This window comes from Nelumbo lutea, chromosome 1, assembly GCF_056320005.1.
Source record: "Nelumbo lutea isolate HS-2025 chromosome 1, American lotus-T2T, whole genome shotgun sequence".
Classification (NCBI taxonomy): Eukaryota; Viridiplantae; Streptophyta; class Magnoliopsida; order Proteales; family Nelumbonaceae; genus Nelumbo; species Nelumbo lutea.
Genome location: NC_142684.1, coordinates 130,133,409 through 130,151,868, shown reverse-complemented (window position 1 = coordinate 130,151,868; position 18,460 = coordinate 130,133,409). Strand labels below are relative to the sequence as shown.

The 18,460-nt window shown below is 36.3% G+C and overlaps 1 protein-coding gene and 1 pseudogene across 2 annotated transcripts; one reads left to right on the top strand and one right to left on the bottom strand.

Moving 5' to 3' along the window:
- On the top strand, positions 1-1,742 carry LOC148877548 (uncharacterized; annotated as a pseudogene). Its single transcript, XR_016096546.1, has one exon. The product of XR_016096546.1 is annotated as an uncharacterized LOC148877548 (transcript).
- A 1,043-nt stretch (positions 1,743-2,785) lies between these two features.
- Positions 2,786-12,817, bottom strand: LOC148877547 (uncharacterized). Its single transcript, XM_088942138.1, has 9 exons — positions 12,542-12,817; positions 10,490-10,961; positions 10,254-10,366; positions 7,695-7,744; positions 7,270-7,503; positions 5,986-6,138; positions 4,325-4,420; positions 4,210-4,230; positions 2,786-3,176 (listed from the first exon to the last, which is right to left on the bottom strand). The coding sequence occupies exons 2-9, from the start codon at positions 10,789-10,791 to the stop codon at positions 3,012-3,014; spliced, it is 1,134 nt and encodes a 377-aa protein (XP_088798264.1). The 5' UTR covers positions 10,792-10,961; positions 12,542-12,817; the 3' UTR covers positions 2,786-3,011.
- Positions 12,818-18,460: the final 5,643 nt, after the last annotated feature.

Here is an 18,460-nt window from a genome sequence, read left to right as displayed (position 1 = left end):
AGGGTCTGTTTTTCTTATCACACTTCATCAGTTTGAAGCTTTGGAGTCTGGATGACACGTTAAAATGGGAGGAAGACGAAGAGTATCGTTCAGGGTTCTGCAGCAGCTTGTCACCCCATTTCTTCCCTTCATTCCAGAAGTTCAAGAGCCAGAGATGAGAGTTCCTTTAAGAGAGAAGCTCATCAACACGGCCATGGTGGTTCTGATCTATCTTCTTTGCAGCCGGCTTCCTCTCTACGGCATCCAGTCCGTAATGGCCGCTGACCCATTATACTGGTTACGTGCTATTCTCGCTTCGACTCGTGGGACCGTCATGGAACTCGGCATCGCCCCCATCGCATCATCTAGACTTGCCATGAAGTTCTTTCTCTGTGCAAACATCATCAAGATCGACAGCCGTGTGCATGAGGAGCAGATCCTCCTCTATAATGCCAAGAAGTTGCTGGGTTTCTTGTTCAGCGTCGGACTAGCGGTTGCGCACGTTCTATCTGGAGCCTATGGCAGTCCTGCCCAACTTGGAGTCCTCAACACCGTTCTCGTCGTCTGTCAACTCTGTCTCGCCACTGTTATTATGTTGCTGTTGGACGAATTTCTTCAGAAAGGTTATGGCCTGGGGTCTGCTACTTCTCTTTTCTCTGCGACCAGTAAATGCAAGGAGATCATCTGCGAAATATTCAGTTCCCCGGTCGAAGGTACTATTGTTGCTTCATTCCATCTGTCGGACTTGCTGGCTACGCTCTTCATTTTCGCTATTGTTGTCTACCTCCAAGAGTTCTATGTTGCTTTCCCCTTGAAGTCAAAGAAGTGTGCCTACGGACAAGAAGGAGAGTTGTATCGAGTAAAGCTATTCTATGCCTCCAGCATGCCAGTTGTTCTGCAATCTGCATTCGTGTCCACTGTTTACTTTATATTTCAGAAGATACAGAGGTGGTGCAATGGAAATTTGATTGTTGATATGCTCGGTACATGGGAGGAGTCGGATGGTGAATTGGTTGCTGTTGGTGGGTTTGCTCACTATTTCACTGCACCAACTAGTTTGGCGGATATGGCGGAAAATCCTCTTCGTGCTCTGCTCTATATTGGGTTTATGCTATCCTTCTGTGCAGTGTTTTCCCAAACTTGGATTGAAGTCTCTGGATCATCTGCTAAAGATGTTGCGAAGAAGCTCATCAAGGACCGACATACGATGATAAGTAGACGTGAAAAGATGCTTTTACACAAGGAATTGAATGGCTACATACCCATCGTTGCAGCCACTGGAGGCATGTGTATTGGTGGGTTGGCGTTTTTGGCAGATTTGATGGGGACGAGCGCTTCAGGGACTGGAATTCTGTCTATTGTCACAACCATAAGTCAGTGCATCGAGGCATTTGAGAAGGAGAGGGCCAGTCTTTGAGCAATGTCTGTTACTTCCATAAGGAAAGGAAAGTGGGTTCTGGGGTCCTGTTTGTTATCATAATCATAATCATGGCTACCCTCTAGAGGAAGAAATTAAAGAGGGTTCTGTGACTTCTGTCTAATGTTATAACCAGATGCAGTGCAAGGCGTCTGAGGAGAGACGACCCAGACGTTTTGATATGTTGGCTAAATTCATAGACATGTGTTTTTAAGTTTTCTCATATATAGTGGATTGCTCTCTCACTCTACCATGAACGCAAGTTCATAGACATGTATGTATTTTTTCAGTTTTCTGATCGTGGATTGATCTCTCACCCCCTATCTGGATGTAACCACATCACATATATCTTGTGTGTTCTTCTTATCTTTTTGTTCTATTTATAACCTTCTAATTTATTTTCAGACTTAAATTGAACATAAGAAGGGCCATTACCCCCCATTACACAATATTGGTCCCCAACCATACAGGGTGTTCTGGGAAGGGTGGACTGGTTTTGTCCCGAAGTGGAATCTGTCATTGCACCGAGCAATGGCCTCTGCTAAATCATAACTGGGACATGCTCTTTGCACTTTGAAATTACTTGCTTTGGGAAATTTTGTTTGGAGAAGCACCTAAGCATCGAAATACTTTTCATTTATTTCGGTGACTGGGAATTTGTCAGACAGATAGCTGAATTCCTTTTAGATGAATGCATTTCGGTTGATGCAGGTGGAAATGTTTAATGGCTGGCTTCTGCAGTCAGACTGACCCAACCTCATTGTTCTGCAAAAAGAACCAAAACAAAATTTAGATTAATAAATTATGTATCTTTGATACTCAAGCCTTTTAGTGACGTCCAAAGGTTAAGGCCTAATGGATTATCCAGGCTCATGTTGGTCCAACGATTGTGGTTAAGTCTTGTATTTATCACAACTAGCCCAAAAAAAGCTCATTTGCCAAATAATGCACTAAGAAAATTTTGTTGACACTTGTCCATAAAATATTTATCAAGTACTCATTTAATGTGCTTACTATGTTGCGCCTGAAATTTCCAAACTGGGTTACTGGGCAGTGGGCAGACATGATATTCTATTGAACTGAAGTTATAAAGTGAAACCAAGATCCAAGAAGTCACACAATTAAATTATGCAAGTGAAGACCACATGCGAAGTTATCGTACTTAATTTTTCTTGGCGAAAATCTTGAGAGTTTTATAGTAGTTATGAATAGTTTTCAGAAAGCTATCAACCCCAGAATCACTCCAATAGAAATAAAGATTCTGTTACGGTTTTTTGTCTACAAAAAAAATACAGTAGTAATAGTAGTAGTAGAAATCAATTTAGTTTCTCCCAAAATGAGGAACGAATCAAACGAATGAAAATTGAAAAAAAAAAAAGAAACAAAATATGCGTAGCTAAGGGCATGGAAATTCCTCAAGCCTTAACTGTTTTATTAGGTTAAGGCATATCTTACAAAAAGTATGAAGACATGACCAAAAATTACTCACAAGCTAATTTCTTACACAGACGTCTACTAAATACAAGTTTAACATGTTAAAGAACAAAAACTCAACCATTGATGGAGTTGTTACCCATGCAACTGATGGATTTTCTGTGGGAGTAGATGATGATTATTAAGGCACCATCCCCATAACTGTTCTATGTCTTGGGTCTGTAAGAATTGTATGCACATTCACAAAGCCAACTTCTCTCATTGTCTCTTCCAGATCAGTGAGGTAGTACTCATCTAGAAATGGTTCAGTGCTCTTCATTAATGTAAATAATACTGGAGACAATTCCTACAATAAGAGCAAGCAAAAGCTCAAGAGTATCAGTTGAATAGTACTATAATGATCAAGTGACATGATCAAACTAATTAATAATCCAAAAATGCAGCCAGGACATAAAAGATCGAGCTGTCTAGATAATACTGACACTGGAACCACCATTAGAATGTCTACTTTATTTCTCCATTAAATAGGAAAATAGATTTGTTTTCCATCACAATATAAATAAAGATCAAAGGAAGCTTATAAATGGATAAATCCCCCTATAATTGAATCTTTTGTCCTCTGCCTCAACAATTTAAAAACTTTACTGACCTGGCAATTTTGACTTTTTTTTCCTTCATTAAACTGATATCCTAGATTTTTTTTTGGTGAAAAATGCTACCTCAGATTAGCCAAATGAAAGAAAGGACAGGTGAAAAAAAGAACAAAAATTACATGGATATCAGTGGACTAATATAATCAATTTGGTATAAACTCTAACCAGTAATTGGACTTTTGAGTTGACAAGTTGAAGGACAATTTAAAAGGCCACAGTTTCCACTAACTGCAATTGCAATATTTTAATCTTACAGAAGTGATTTTCAATAGTAAGTATGCAGCATGTTTAATCTTGATTATTCGAGAAACCACAGGGCTAAATCATTGAGATTGGTAGCAATGGTTTATACAAATAGGCATGTTATCATTTCTTAACTAAACTTGGAAGTATAAAAGGAAGTTATCTATGAAAACCTGGATAATATAAATTAAACCTAACAAACGAACAATTTATATGATGAAGTTGTGGCACGAATTTGACTAGAAAATTCAGTCAAGAAGAGCAAAATAGAAGCACCAAATTTCTTAGCAAGCCATTTCCCTCTTCAATGTAAAGATTATTTGATATTACCTGTCTAATTGTTTATTCTTGACTGGTTTATTTTGAGTTTCTAGCTCCTTATAAGATTCTTGAGAATCAAGGCCATTTCAAAAGCATAGCATATTTTATCTCAGATTATTACAATAAGTAACTAAAACCAACTTAAGAAAAACATGACTATACCTGAATGATCTTTGATTTTGGCTGCAAAATTAAGCAAAGGAAATTATTAAATTTGGAGTAAATATTGTATAAAATGAAATATAACTTGAAATATATGTAGAGGCCAGCATCATACTGAGTTATCTGTCAAAGCAATCATGCCTCCAGGCCGAAGAAGCCTGAATGCTTCCTTGACTAAGCCTACTATTGCTCTCCTCGGACATTCATGGAGCTGCAATGAATATTTTTATAGAGATTTAGAACAATAGTAGTTGAACTATTTGGAAATTGGAAAACCATATGATACCATGAAGTAACAAAACAAAGATCCAAATTACAAACTCATCAAGCTATAATAGACAAGCCTAACAGAACCAGTCTTTTAAAATCCAACCAGTAGCTTGAATCGCTATTCTCTGCATCAATGGATCAGTGGTTCAACCATGAGACAATGGGTCAATCCCTAATGTCATTAACATCAAAAAATAAAATAATACGAAGAACCTGATAACCTGCTGAACAGTCAAACTGGTCAACAGTTCAGCCATCTGGGTTGAATGTTGAAGAGTTGTTGACTAAGTCAACAATTTTTTGTAAAATAGCAGGTCAGAGGTCCCCCCCCCCCACCAAAAAATAAATAAATAAATAAATAATAATAAAAAAAAAAACACTCGAAGTCAATGGACAAAACGAATCAAAAATATACCAATCAAACAACTAAATAGGTTTAACTAGATGGAGCTCAGCCAAAATTATGTGCAGAACTAGTAATAGCATTTGAGGAAAATGAAATAATTCAAAGATTTCTGAAAAAGGATTACAACATGCCTTGTTTGAAGAAAAGGAGGAAATACCAGTGCAACAAAACCAGGTTATTATATTCGGTTTGCCTCACCAATCAAAATGGAATTCAAATATGGAATGCAGAATGTCATGATTCAGCCTTCACTCTGAAACTCTTTTAGTAGGGCTTAGCAAGCAAATAATAGCTACATATTACCCATATCTTCCAGGAATGAAATATGGCCACTGACAATTAACCAATCCAGCAACCAATTTTAATATGTAGAGTATGGAAGGATAATGTTAGCACTTAGCATAGTGATTAGAATGTTGGAGTCATAAAAGAAACTGAAGAAAAACCAAAAATTATGCTAACTTAAAATTAGGATTGGAAGAAAGTACTTTCATGAAAGTACTTTCATAAAAGTACTTTCATAAAAGTACTTTTATAAAAGTGCTTCCATAAAAGTACTTTCTTCAAAAGTGCTTTCAAAGGGTATGTTTTGAGAATTTGAAAGAAAATGAAGGACAAAATAGTCACAAATGCTTATTTAAGTGCTTATTTTAAAAAATAAGAACTTGAAAAATCTGGGTGCCAAATGCAAATAAGTGCTTATTTGAATAAGCACTTGTTTTTAAGCACTTATTTTTAACTTAAGCACTCCCAATCATGGCCATAGTGAATAAGATGTCTTAACTTTAACACTGGAAAGAGGATAACAGTATAGACCATTAAAATCTCTTTCATAAGATTTTCTTACAATGAAAATTACACCTCTGCCAATCTTAACATAAAAAATTCAAGTATCCTAATATCTTTAATATAAAGATAGAAACTCTTATAGACAAGGAAAGTCATGAATATACACTCATTTAGGTTCATCTCCAATGCAGATGTCTTCACATACAATCTTCTCAAAACAACACAAAATAAGTCAACAATAACATAGTAAAATAGAAAATTTTCATTTTAATCTTCTTTGTACAACTTTCAGCTTTTCATCAATGACTTACCACATAAGCAAGTGAAACAAGGTCGAATGATTCTGAAGGCAAGCCTGTGGCTTCACCATTGGCATGGATCCATCTGATTGGGTTCTTTCTTGGGGCCCTTTCCTTTTCTTTGAATTGAGCTACCGCAAGAAAGTAAGGAGAAAGATCTAGTCCCTGTAATACATGCATTAAAGAAAAAAAGAAAAGAATAAGAAGGAATTAGGAAAATGCCACTAATTGAGATGACCGTTTTGTGATAATGTTCGAATATTACTATATTAGTGGTGGCAAACTTTGCACTCCTGTAGTTATAACATCAACAAGTTTAAGAGATGGTATATGAAAAGTATGGCTGTGATCAGTAAGTAGTACTAGATTTTAACTTTTTGTGATCAACTCAGTCTGAAACTCTATTTCCTCGAGTCATGGATAATTGAGAAAAATAGATCTCCTAGTCATTCAGTTGCTAGTGCCAGTACCTTTTTATTTATTTTTGTGTATAATCTGGAAGTTGACCTGAAACCTCAGGGTTGAGGACCAAGTTTTCAACCAATTGAGCTTCTATAGGGTATAACCTGAAATTTCCCTGGCTACTACTTCATGCTATCGCATTTTTTAACAAGAATGGAGTTCACTGGAATAAAAGCATTTTGGAATTTACTACCGAGTCAAATGACAGAAGTCATATCCAAGAATAAATAAATCCAACTTTCATTTGGAAAAAAAAAAAAAAAAGAAAAAGAAGAATCTAAGAAGCTCATTGAAGATGCCAGCATTTACAGTACAAAGTAAATATTAGATAATAGATAAAAGTTTATCAATGACGTCATGACGATGAAACACTGTAGCAGCTGCAGCTTTGGATTGAAAAGCACTTGGATAAGTACAGGATTCTCAATCCATCTTGTTTTAAGTAGCAGGACAACTTTCTCCTTGAAAGAAATGTATTCACACAAATGATTCTAATTAGGAAATTTTAATAGCTTCAAAGCAAGTTTCTGAGCATGGAACACTTGAGTGTGTGACTCATCAGACATGTGGGTAAAACTGCTCTTTCATATATAAACATATTTGATCTCCTAAATTGAATTGAAAATGAAGAAAATTGAATTGAAAATGAAGAGTTCTCCAGTCTAATGAATGACTAGAAATATCCTAAATGTCAGTAAAACATGAACAAGAAATATCCTTAATTAAGAAATTTCTTCAACCATAAATATCATTGTTGCATTACACGCCAATACATTATAGAAAAGGATTTTATTTCTCCTAGAAAACTTCATATAGAAGAAGATTCAGACTTACAGTTACTTTGGCCCGAGGAAACTTGTCAGCAAGAAATCTTGTGCTTACACCAACTGAGCACCCAACATCTAAGATATCCTTCATCATTGGATTGCTTGAGTGTTGCAGATAATATTGTTCGATTGCTTGAAGCCAATTTCCTCTTACTATTTCATATGCTTCATCCACTGAAGAAGTATAAGGTACTGCTCGTTTTGCAATTGACATAGTTGCAGCTTCTGCTTCTGCTGCAGCCTGTCAATGGAACACTTTTGTCTATAAATATTGCCACTTTCTTTCTATGAGATATGTTAATTCACGTTTCAGAAGTACCTAGGTATGCCTAAGTCATTTTTGTTTCAGAAAGATGCATGATGCATCTTCAGATATCAGAAGCAGAAAGAATCAAACGAGTAATAAGCCAACAGACTAGTTTGAAGGCTTACCAGCCAGGAAAGGTTTCCCTCATCATATGCATGGAATGGGTTCAAATAATCTGTTCAAAGAGCACAGATTCCAAATCCATTGATACTTTGATATGTATAAAAAAAAAGAAAAAAAAAACGAAACAAACCAAAACTACCTCATATGACTAACCCAAGGTCTGAAACAATTGGCAATAGATAAAACAAGGAAAAAACTAAACAGAAAACAGAGCAACTCAAGAGCACACAAAGATTTAACGTGATTTTCCTTGAGCAATAGAGAAAACAAGGAAAAAACTAAACAGAAAACAGAGCAACTCAAGAGCACACAAAGATTTAATGTGATTTGCCTTGAGCCTACATCTACAAGAGGAGCATAAATCCATTATGACAGCAAAACAATGGAGTATAATATCTGTTCAGCATCTCACAAACCCTAGCACCCTATACACTCTAAACACCCTTTACTGTCCCTGCATTCCTGAGGTCAGTAGTGGGCTAGGCCCAAGCCCTCCACATCCATGACAAACCTTAATGAAGGGGTTATTTGGTAGCGTGGTTCATTGGAAAATATTGTTGTTCAATTCATTCCGATCCACACCATGGTGAAAAAAGCATTCATTTGAGACGTAGATCAATTCGGTCCACATTATAGTATGAATTGAATTGAGTCATCTCGCAATTTATCATTCACAATTAAATCTCATGTTCCAATCCATAATCCATGCCAATATACATACAATTATTTAAGTAAAGTTTCCAAGGTACTTTATAGAAAATTTTATTTGACAAAAACATCTAAAGCATCCACACAAGGGTGTAGAATGTCTTCTCAGAATGTGATGTGGTTTCAACCACTCCACAGTGGGGTCCAATGAATTGATACTCTCCAACACTTTATTGGGCCACAGTATCAAACAACCCCAAAATTTCCCCTTTAGGCTTTTCTCCATGTATTCAGGTTCGGATCATGGAGCATGCCGCAACAGGAATTCAAGGCACAACAATGGTCACTATGCATTCCTTAAGTGCACCCCTCAACTGGAAAAAGATTGACAAATACATACTTCATTTGTTTACACACCTAAATTTCATGTATTTACTAAAACCAATACTTTAGTTTGTGTTTTACTAAGCATCTCCCCCCCTAGTTTGCAACTTCTTTCCTTATCAACCTTTGTACGGTTTGTGTTTCCATCTGTAAAAACGAGTAGAAAATCTGAAAGGACACAAATCCGGTATTTTTTATTCCAAAAATACTCTTCTCATATCATGTGCACGAAATCGGACTTGGTCCTCACTCTGTGCTCACATCGGTTGTACAGTCCCTTACAGCTGTGCATTGGAAATATCTCCCCATGAGAAAAGCATACAAGTACGAAGATATTCCTAATGCACAGATGTAAAAAGCTACGAAAACAGTATGAGAACAGCCTTGTGAGCACTGATCCGATCTCTGCATGGCCATGTGCACTCCCTGCCTTCTTTTAGACCAAGGTATAATTTGTGTTAGGAGTGATTGGTGAGGGTAGAATTAAGTTAATATGTCAAACCATAAAGGGACAATGCCTAAAAGGCTTAATCAAAATCCACCGTGCATTTTAACAAAACCCCATGCGGAACCCACTATGCGGTTATTCCCACAGTGCAGGATTTTTGTTTGAAAGGAATCCCCTCGCACCTGATTGATGCCAGTTGATTTGTTATAAGTTTTTCGGGTATCACATCCCGTTACAAGAAGTTAAACAGCTCTATTAGGGGATACCACATTCCTAGAATTTGCGGAAAATTTATAAAAATCAGAAATCTATACCACTATTAAAAGTGTGAATGAGAGCATGGAACTTTTGTTTGACTAAAATACCCCAAAGTTTGACTTTGGTCATTCTCTAATTGTAATACAAAAATGTAAACTGAAGAACCACATTTCTCGTCATTCAAATCCCACTTATTAAATCTTATGTTTAAGGTATTAACTCCTATTAACATTTATTGAATCCTAATTTTGACCGAATACCCCTATCTTTGAATTTGGACCCTCTTTAATTGTGAGGGCACAAAATATAATTTGAACTAGTACATTTCTCCTCATTCAATTCCTTCTCATTAAGCCTTATATTTAATGTATTACTTCTCATTTTTTCATTGAATTCTATATTAATGAAGCATATTAAAAAAATAAGTGGATGATTGCTTTTATTGATGATAGAAATAAAATACAAATTTAAAATGGAGTTGTGTTATGTGGCAAGTCAACAACTTTTACGACAAAATGTGTTAACCCTTGATGTTATACTTAAATAATAATAATAATAATAATAATAATAATTGAAAAATGAAAACACACGAAATTATAAAAATGCAAACAATTTTATAGAAACATTTGGCACATATATTCATCATTAAACAAAAATAAATGTGAAAAATAAGAATGAACTTTATAGATAGATAAACATAAAAAAAAAAAGTTATAGAAAATTTTGGAAACATGTCATTTACCATCATTATCATCATAAAAAATTCCTACATGCAAATCACTTGCCAACTTAATAGTTCAAAAGGCATGGGAAAAATATTTACAGTCGGGATATACGACAGAGGAGTCTTGGATGCTATCCATCTCCTTATAAACCTCCGAATCCAGAATCTCTTCCGTCATTTTCCGCCATGGAATGTTCGTCTTCTCAGCAGTACTGCTCCTCCCACAAAGATTCAAAATTTCCTATTAATTTTTGGTGAGAAATGCCAAATTGTAAAATCCTAATTATGTGATCTAAAATTCATAAGAATTACAAAGGATGAGAAGAGTAGCCTGCCTTATCAGAACTTGTCTGGCACCGAGCTTCATGATTGAGAATAGAGGCCTGAAGGAGATGAGAGCGCCCACAAGACGGGAGAGAGGGGTTTCTCCGACCCACCTGGGACGCTCCAGCTTTCCTTCCTCGAAGGCAGCCATGTTTCCACCGAAGCTGGTCGATACTTGTGGAGACGCCATCTGTACAAAAGAACTGCCTCTTCTTCTGCTTCTTCTCCCATCGATTATGGTTTTGGTGGGGAAGACGCGAGAGCCGTTACAGAGCTTCGATTGGTTCGTAATCGCAGGTGCGTAGAGCGCCATTGTTTCCACACACACACAGAGGAACAGAAGTTGAGCGTGAGGTTTAGGCGTTGAACGGAAGGAAATACAGGCCAGTCCTTATCAGTTATCGCCTCGTCATGCAAGCGAATCTTTAGCTGCCCATTACAATTGGCCACGTGGATGTCTAATCATCATCTAGTGGTAAATCGCTGTGTACAGGATACAGAGAGAGTGATACTTGTTCATTAGCCGGGTCGGGTTTTATCTATGTATGAATAATAGAATACATTCAGGCTCAAGCCCGAATCCGTTAAAAAATCGAAAATAAAAGTTTTTCTTTTTTTATTTAATAAAAAAGTGTTTTATTTATATTAAAAATATTCAAAACTCAAAAATAATAAACATCTCACTATTATTTGAAAGAAAAGAAGGACAAAGAAAAAATATTATATATTTTTTTTATTATTTAATATATAGTATCATGTCGAGCTCAGGCTCGAGTGAGGTTTTTTTGAGAAAGCCTGAGCCCAGCCCAAAAAAGGTTGGGCTCGATGCTCTAGGCTCAAGCTCAAGCCCGCAGGCCTAAAATTATGACCAAGCCCAACTTATAATGGGTTGAGCTGGGCCGTCAAGTTACCCGGCCTATGAATAGGTCATTAAAAGATTCACAATGAGTGTTTTGTGGTCAGTAGATCTGGACTTCTGATATAGAGCTGATGTGGACATATATAGTGAGGCCTAGAGGTGTAAATCGGGCTGTATCGCCTGCGGCCCAGCACAATTTTGAGCCGCCTAGCCTGATGGTCCGTGGGCTATGCTGCAGCCCAACACAATTTGTATGGGCCGATGGGTCGTGCCATGCTACCTGTGGCTCGTGGCCCAGCACGAACCATATATATATATATATATATATATATATATATATATATATATATATATATATATATATATATAATATATTGTATAAATTATAATTATATAATAATATATAGTATATAATTATATTAATAAAATAAAAAAAATCAATTTTATTATACTATTTTATTTAATTATTGTATATATATGCAATTGTATGTATCAAAATTCATATAAAATTAAAATTTTAATTTTTTCATTTTTTTAAATAAATAACTTTGGCCTAATCAACGGCCCGGCTTAGCCATGGCTCGGCCCACGGACTAGCTCAACTCGACCCAGCATGGACCTATGCGGGCTTGGGCCATGGACCCGGCCAGCCGACCCCCAAAAGTATCCCAAGGGAAGGAGGCACAGCCCAAGATGGCCCGCGGGCCGTGTCGTGCCAGCCCAGCACTACCCATTTTACACCTCTAGGTAGGCGTAGGGTAGTAGAGTTTGAATCTACGCCCCACAGCCTTGTGCCCCCAACAACATCGCACACAATGAAAGCCCGTTGCGTGCCTTCCACACGTATTCCCCACTCAACGCGTGTGGATTCACCCAAAACGAAAAAGTTTCTCCATTCCCGCTCCTGCTCTCAGTCTCTCGACCTCTATGTAACCCTAACCCTTGCACCTCCTCTTCCAAGTTCCATCGACACTGACGACATCGAAGGTACTCCGGTCTCCTTCATCTCATCTTTGACAGACACACTAGAAGTACCACACAAAAAACGTTTTCTCCTCTTTATGTCCAAATTACATGAAAAAAAAAATTTGAATCACCCACAAGAATGCAACCTGAATCATCAATTTGGATTTTCTTTTTTCGAATTGTTTGAGAGGTTTTGATGATTAGTGCTTGGGCGGTGAAAGAAACCCAAAATTTATACCTCGAATTTCAATCCCACGCATCAAAGAGCAACATCCCTCAGAATAAGACAACATCAAGATAGAGTATGAGCGGTCGTCGGTGCCAGATTTCTCCTATGTGTCTTCCGGAATAGTCATCAACTCTCTCTCCCTACCGTATAAACATGCAACAAACCCTAAAAGGGACAGCAAGTACCTCCAGTATCTAACGAAACAGTCATCGGCGCTGGTTCTCATCCAACAGGGTGAAGCTCTACATCAATTGCCACTCCACATGGGGCAGGTCAAGAGACTGAGAAAGCATGAGCAGGAATGGGAAAATATTTATGTTCGTGAAGCTCCACATGCATCGATGGCAAATGCGCATGGGAGGACACGTGGCTGACTTCCATTGTGTTGAATGTTTTTCTGGTGCAGATTCAAACCCAGGCCGGTAGGGTTGGAATGATCATGCGTTTGGCCGATAAAAATAATAGATTAATTTGAAAAAAAAATATTGACTTGAAAATGATGAAATATGTCAAAGATTAAGGTTGTGCTTAGAAACGAAGCAAATAAGTGTGAATGCAAATATGTAAAATGTAAAATGGTCTATATAAATGGCAAAGTTGGGTTAGTTTTACATCTACAAGTTTACCTTCTTACCAAATAGACTTTTATCTAAAATAGACACAAACACGAATTCCAATAAAGTATATGCCTTTTTTTATCAAAAGTCCACTTGAATGCAAATTTAATTCTTTTTTATTGATGTACTTTTACATCTTATTATCTACGTAAATATGCACCGGAAAATGTGTCTTCTATCATTTATCAATGCATAAATGCAATATTGACAAACACATGCAAAAGTGAACTAAATTTACCCTGAACTGGGATTTACACTCCATTTGCAACATTTTCAAATGCAACCTAAACTTTGAGGGATCTCATGGATCCACTCTGCCAACCAAAGGAATTCGGATCTGCTAGCTACAACATATTGCTGGCGAGTGGCCAATTGGCCACTCTACACATTTGGAACATCGATTGTGTTATGATCACCAATATACTCAACATGCGACTGGATGAACGTGACCAACGATGTATTGTGGTCAAACAGATCCGAAGTGGCATGGCTTCTGTATAAAGTCCATATTCTGAAATCCCTTTATGGGATAAGTTGCGGACTAAAATATATATTGACGATCCTTTTAACATGTTCGAATGAGAATTCAAATCCTTCGTAAGTCGTAATAGGCTACGATTAGTATGCATTTTCACACGTGCACGCCGAGCCGAGCCAAGCCGGGCCGGTGTGTACGCACACACGTTACACCGAATCGCTTTTTTCATTTAACCGGATTTTATTTTCAAATTAAATGGTTTTGTGTCCATTTGAACAGGTGTTTGTTCAAATTTCAAACTTAATGTTTTAAAACGTTTTCTCTTTCATTGTTTGTGTCTCTTCCTTTCTATGCCTCTTCGAACAGGTGCATTATTCTGAAGAGGTTCCTGTTTGAAAGGACACCTTTGTGTCCATTCGAATCTAAGAGCACTCTATAAAAGGAGTGTTAGTTGACCCAGTTTTCATCAATCACATTTTTTTACTCTTTGTCTTCTCTACATATCTGAGTATTAGTCTTCTGTGATTCGTGGATGTTTGGTAAGCGAGTGCACGCCTACTAGTAGCTTGTAGCATGTTTTATCTTGGCGACTGATTTGCAATCACCCAGCTACACCGTAGGGGAAAATGTGGTTTTAAGGAGAGTAACTAAGTGGCATGACTTAGCCCTTCTTCTCCTTGCAATTCCTAGTTCTGAGTTTCTGCAACAACATCACAGCACTGCAAGTTCAGTTTGGAAAGCGATTACCGATAAGTTCCATTCCGCCTTCTTTATTATTTTTACAACAATCTTAAAACTGCATTTATGGAACCTATCACTACTAACCCCTTCATGAGGAACCGGATACTGTCAACAATTCCCGACATCTCTAATATTGAACCCTTCAATGGAACCAACTACAAGCATTGGAGACAATGCCTGCTTTTTGCCTTAGAACAATTAGGGGTAGCCTTTGCTTTGATTGAATCGAACCCATCAAACATGGAGGAACTAGCCCGTTCTGTTGTTGCAGAACATTGGACTACAACCAACCACCTCTACACCAACCATATCCTAAACTACATGTCTAATGAACTTTATAATGTTTCTTCTTCCTACAATTATGCCTATGAAATCTGAAATTCATTGGACAATAAATATGCTCTGGAAAATGTCAGAAATAAGAAATATGTAATTGCCAACTTTTTGCACTTCACCATGAAAGAAGACATGGACGTGTCTGCCCAAATAGATGAGTTCCATGTTTTACTGGGGGAAATAGCAAAAAAAGGCATGGTACTGCTAAATGAATTCATTGCCGGTTCTCTCATAGAAAAACTACTATATACATTGAATGATTTCAAGACTAGTATGAAGCATAAGAGGAAGGTCATTATTTTAGACCAAGTAGTGGTCCGAATTAAAATAGAAGAAAAGATCAGAAAGAGAGATGAGGACCATCTTTCCAAAACCAATCTGGTGGAGGAAAAGACTACAAAATTCAAAAAAAACTTGAATGTGAAAAATAATCAGAAATTTAAGAAGCACCAAAAGAAAGAAAATTGCTATGTATGTTGCAAACCCGAACATTACAAGAATGACTGTCGATACTAAAAGAAGAAGGCTCTGGGAAACCCAAAGTCAATTTGACTAAGGATGCTATCGCAGTTGTGGTAACTGAGGTAAACTTAGTTAATAAGCTAAAGGAGTGGGTACTGGACGCTAGTGCTATCAAGCACATATGTGAGGACAGAAATTCCTTCTATGAGTCTACAACTCAGTTTGAAGGAGAGCAAATCTTTATGGAAAACTCACAAACTTCGAAGGTCATCAGCAAAAGAAAGGTGCTCCTGAAACTGACTTTAGGAAAAGTCATAATGATGAATGTCGTGTTGCATGTGCCAGAGATCCGACGAAACTTGGTATCGGGAGCACTCCTCAACAAAGTAGAACTGAAACTCAAATTTGAAGCAGACAAGGCTGTGTTGACTAAAAATAATGTATTTATTGGAAAATGATACAATGCTGGTGGATTGTTTGTATTGAACATTTCTGATATTGTTATGAATAAAAATGTTTCTTCTTCTTTTGCTTATATTGTTGATACATTTGATATTTGGCATGCTAGACTAGGACATCGTAGTGCTACTTATTTAAAACGATTATGTAAATTAAGAGTTTTGAATGTTCCTATTAATTTTACAAATGAAAAATGCCAAGTATGTGTAGAAGCAAAATTCACTAAGAAATCTCATAAAAGTGTACAAAGAGAAACTGAATTGCTACAACTTATACACAATAATCTAGGAGACCTTAAATATCATGAAACTAGAGGAGGAAAAAGATATTATATAACATTTACAAGTGACTTCTCTAAATATGCAAAAGTAGTTCTACTTAGATCAAAAGATGAGGTCGATCAAGCTTTTATAAATTACAAAACTGAAGTAGAAAATCAATTAGGAAAGAAAATTAAAAGACTTAGAATAAATAAAGGGAGTGAATATGATGGATAAACCATTAGAAATTTCTTTGAAGAAAATGGAATCATACATAAAACCACAACCCTTATCAACTTGAATCTAATGGAGTTGTAGAAAGACTTAATAAAACACTAAAAGAAATGATGAATGCAATGCTGACTAGTTCAGGTGCACCTCTGAATTTGTGGGGGAAAGCAATCCTAATGATTTATCACCTATATAATAGAATACCACCCAAGAAGAAAGGGCAAATACCTTTTGAACTTTGGCATAACATAAAACATAGTTTGAATTACCTAAAAGTTTGGGGCTTCCTAGCAAAGGTTGGAATACCTAAACCTAAAAGAAAGAAATTATGACGGAAATCCTATGACTATATTCATAGGATATGCACAAAATAGTGCAGTTTATCGGTTCCTTGTAATTAAAATAATTGAAAATGTTGCCAAAAACAACACAATAATAGAGAGTCTTGAGATGTAGAGCTCTTTGAGCACATTTTCCCTTAGAGAAAATAAACAATAAATAGGGAACCTTCCCAGAACCAAATTAGAAACCAAGAACAAGTAAGTCCTCAATGAATCAGTACTTCACCTAGGCAAAATCAGACTTAAGGAGAAGTAAAAGACAAAGAAAAAAAACAAATTTGGGTGATGGAATGTTCACATTTCTGGTAGACAAGAATCCAGTAACCTATCGAGAAGTTGTAACTTCACCTGATGTAGTATTTTGGAAAGAAGCCATAAAAAGTGAAATAGACTCTTCAATCACTAATCACACTTGGGAACTTGTAAATCTCCCACCTAGAACTAAGGCTCTAGATTGTAAGTGGATTTTTAAGAAAAACTAAAACCAAATGGTACAATAGATAAATTCAATGCCAAATTAGTTGCTAAAAGGTTCAGACAAAAGAGAGATGTAGACTTCTTTAACACCTACTCCCCGGTTGCAAGATTAACAACAATTAAGTTTTGTTTGCTATAGCATCCATTTACAAACCCGTAGTTCATCAAATAGATGTGAAAATAGCTTTCTTGAATAGGAAATTAGATGAAAAAATATATATTAAGCAATATAAAGGCTTTATAATGCCAAGACCAAAAAATAAAGTATGTAAACTAATTAAGTCTTTGTATGGCTTAAAACAAACTCCCAAACAATGGTAAGAAAAATTTGATAATGTTTTAGAAACTAATGGATATAGCAGAAATGATTCTAATAGATGTGTCTATAGCAAATTTGAAAATAATAAATGAGTCATGATCTATCTATATGTTGATGATATGTTAGTAATGGGAAATAGTCTAGAGGTAGTAAAAGGAACAAAAAAATTTCTAATGTCCAAATTTGATACTAAGGACTTTGGTGAGGCTAATGTAATCTTGGGGATTAAAATCCATAAACAACAAGGAAACTTTATTCTCTCCCAATCACACTATGTAGAAAGCATTCTTAGAAAATTTGGACACTTTGACTGTAAATCGATTAAAACACATCTTAATTGTAATATTCACTTAAGAAAACGTGTAGGAGAACATGTTTCACAAAAGGAGTATGCAAGTATAATTGGATTTGTATCTTACTTAATGAACTGTACAAGATTGGACATAGCTATAGCTATGAGAAAGTTAAGTCAGCATACTCATAATCCCGAAAATGAACATCGGGAAGCTCTATTAAGATTATTAAAATATTTAAAAGGAACCATAAATTTTGGTTTACACTACTTAGGTTTTCCTCCTGTTTTAGAGGGCTTTATTGGTGTGAATTGGATTTTAGATTCAAATGATAGTACTTCCACCAGTAGATATGTGTTTACTCTAGGTGAAGGAGCAGTATCGTAGAAATCGGTAAAGCAGTCATACAACAAAAGCTCAATAATGGAGGCCGAGTTTATTGCACTAGAATTGGCGGAGTCCGATGTAGAGTGGCTAAGGATATGTTATATGTATTTTTATATTTAATATATTTTTTAACTCAGTTTGTAATTTTTTTATTTATAAAAAATAATAAAAATTGCAATTTAAGACCAAAAAAGGTTTTTTTGCTAAAATAGTAGGGGGATGCATAGATCTCGAAAAGTTACTCAAAATAAAAAATACTCCAATTGGACATCGTAGTGCAAAGTTATGGCCTTCAAAAGTTTGCATACATTGAGTGTGCAACCCGCAATCCGGTGACCGGGTCAATTGTTGAACTGACTGAGTCATCTTGACTAAACCGGACCCGGAATCTTGGCTAGGTGACGGTTCAAACAGTTCGACCTCGGCAGCAGGTTGAAAACACTGAAAATTGAATAAAGCAAAACCCAAAACTAAATTAAACCAGAATTTGCATTCTTTTATTTGCACTCCCATACATTTATATTAGT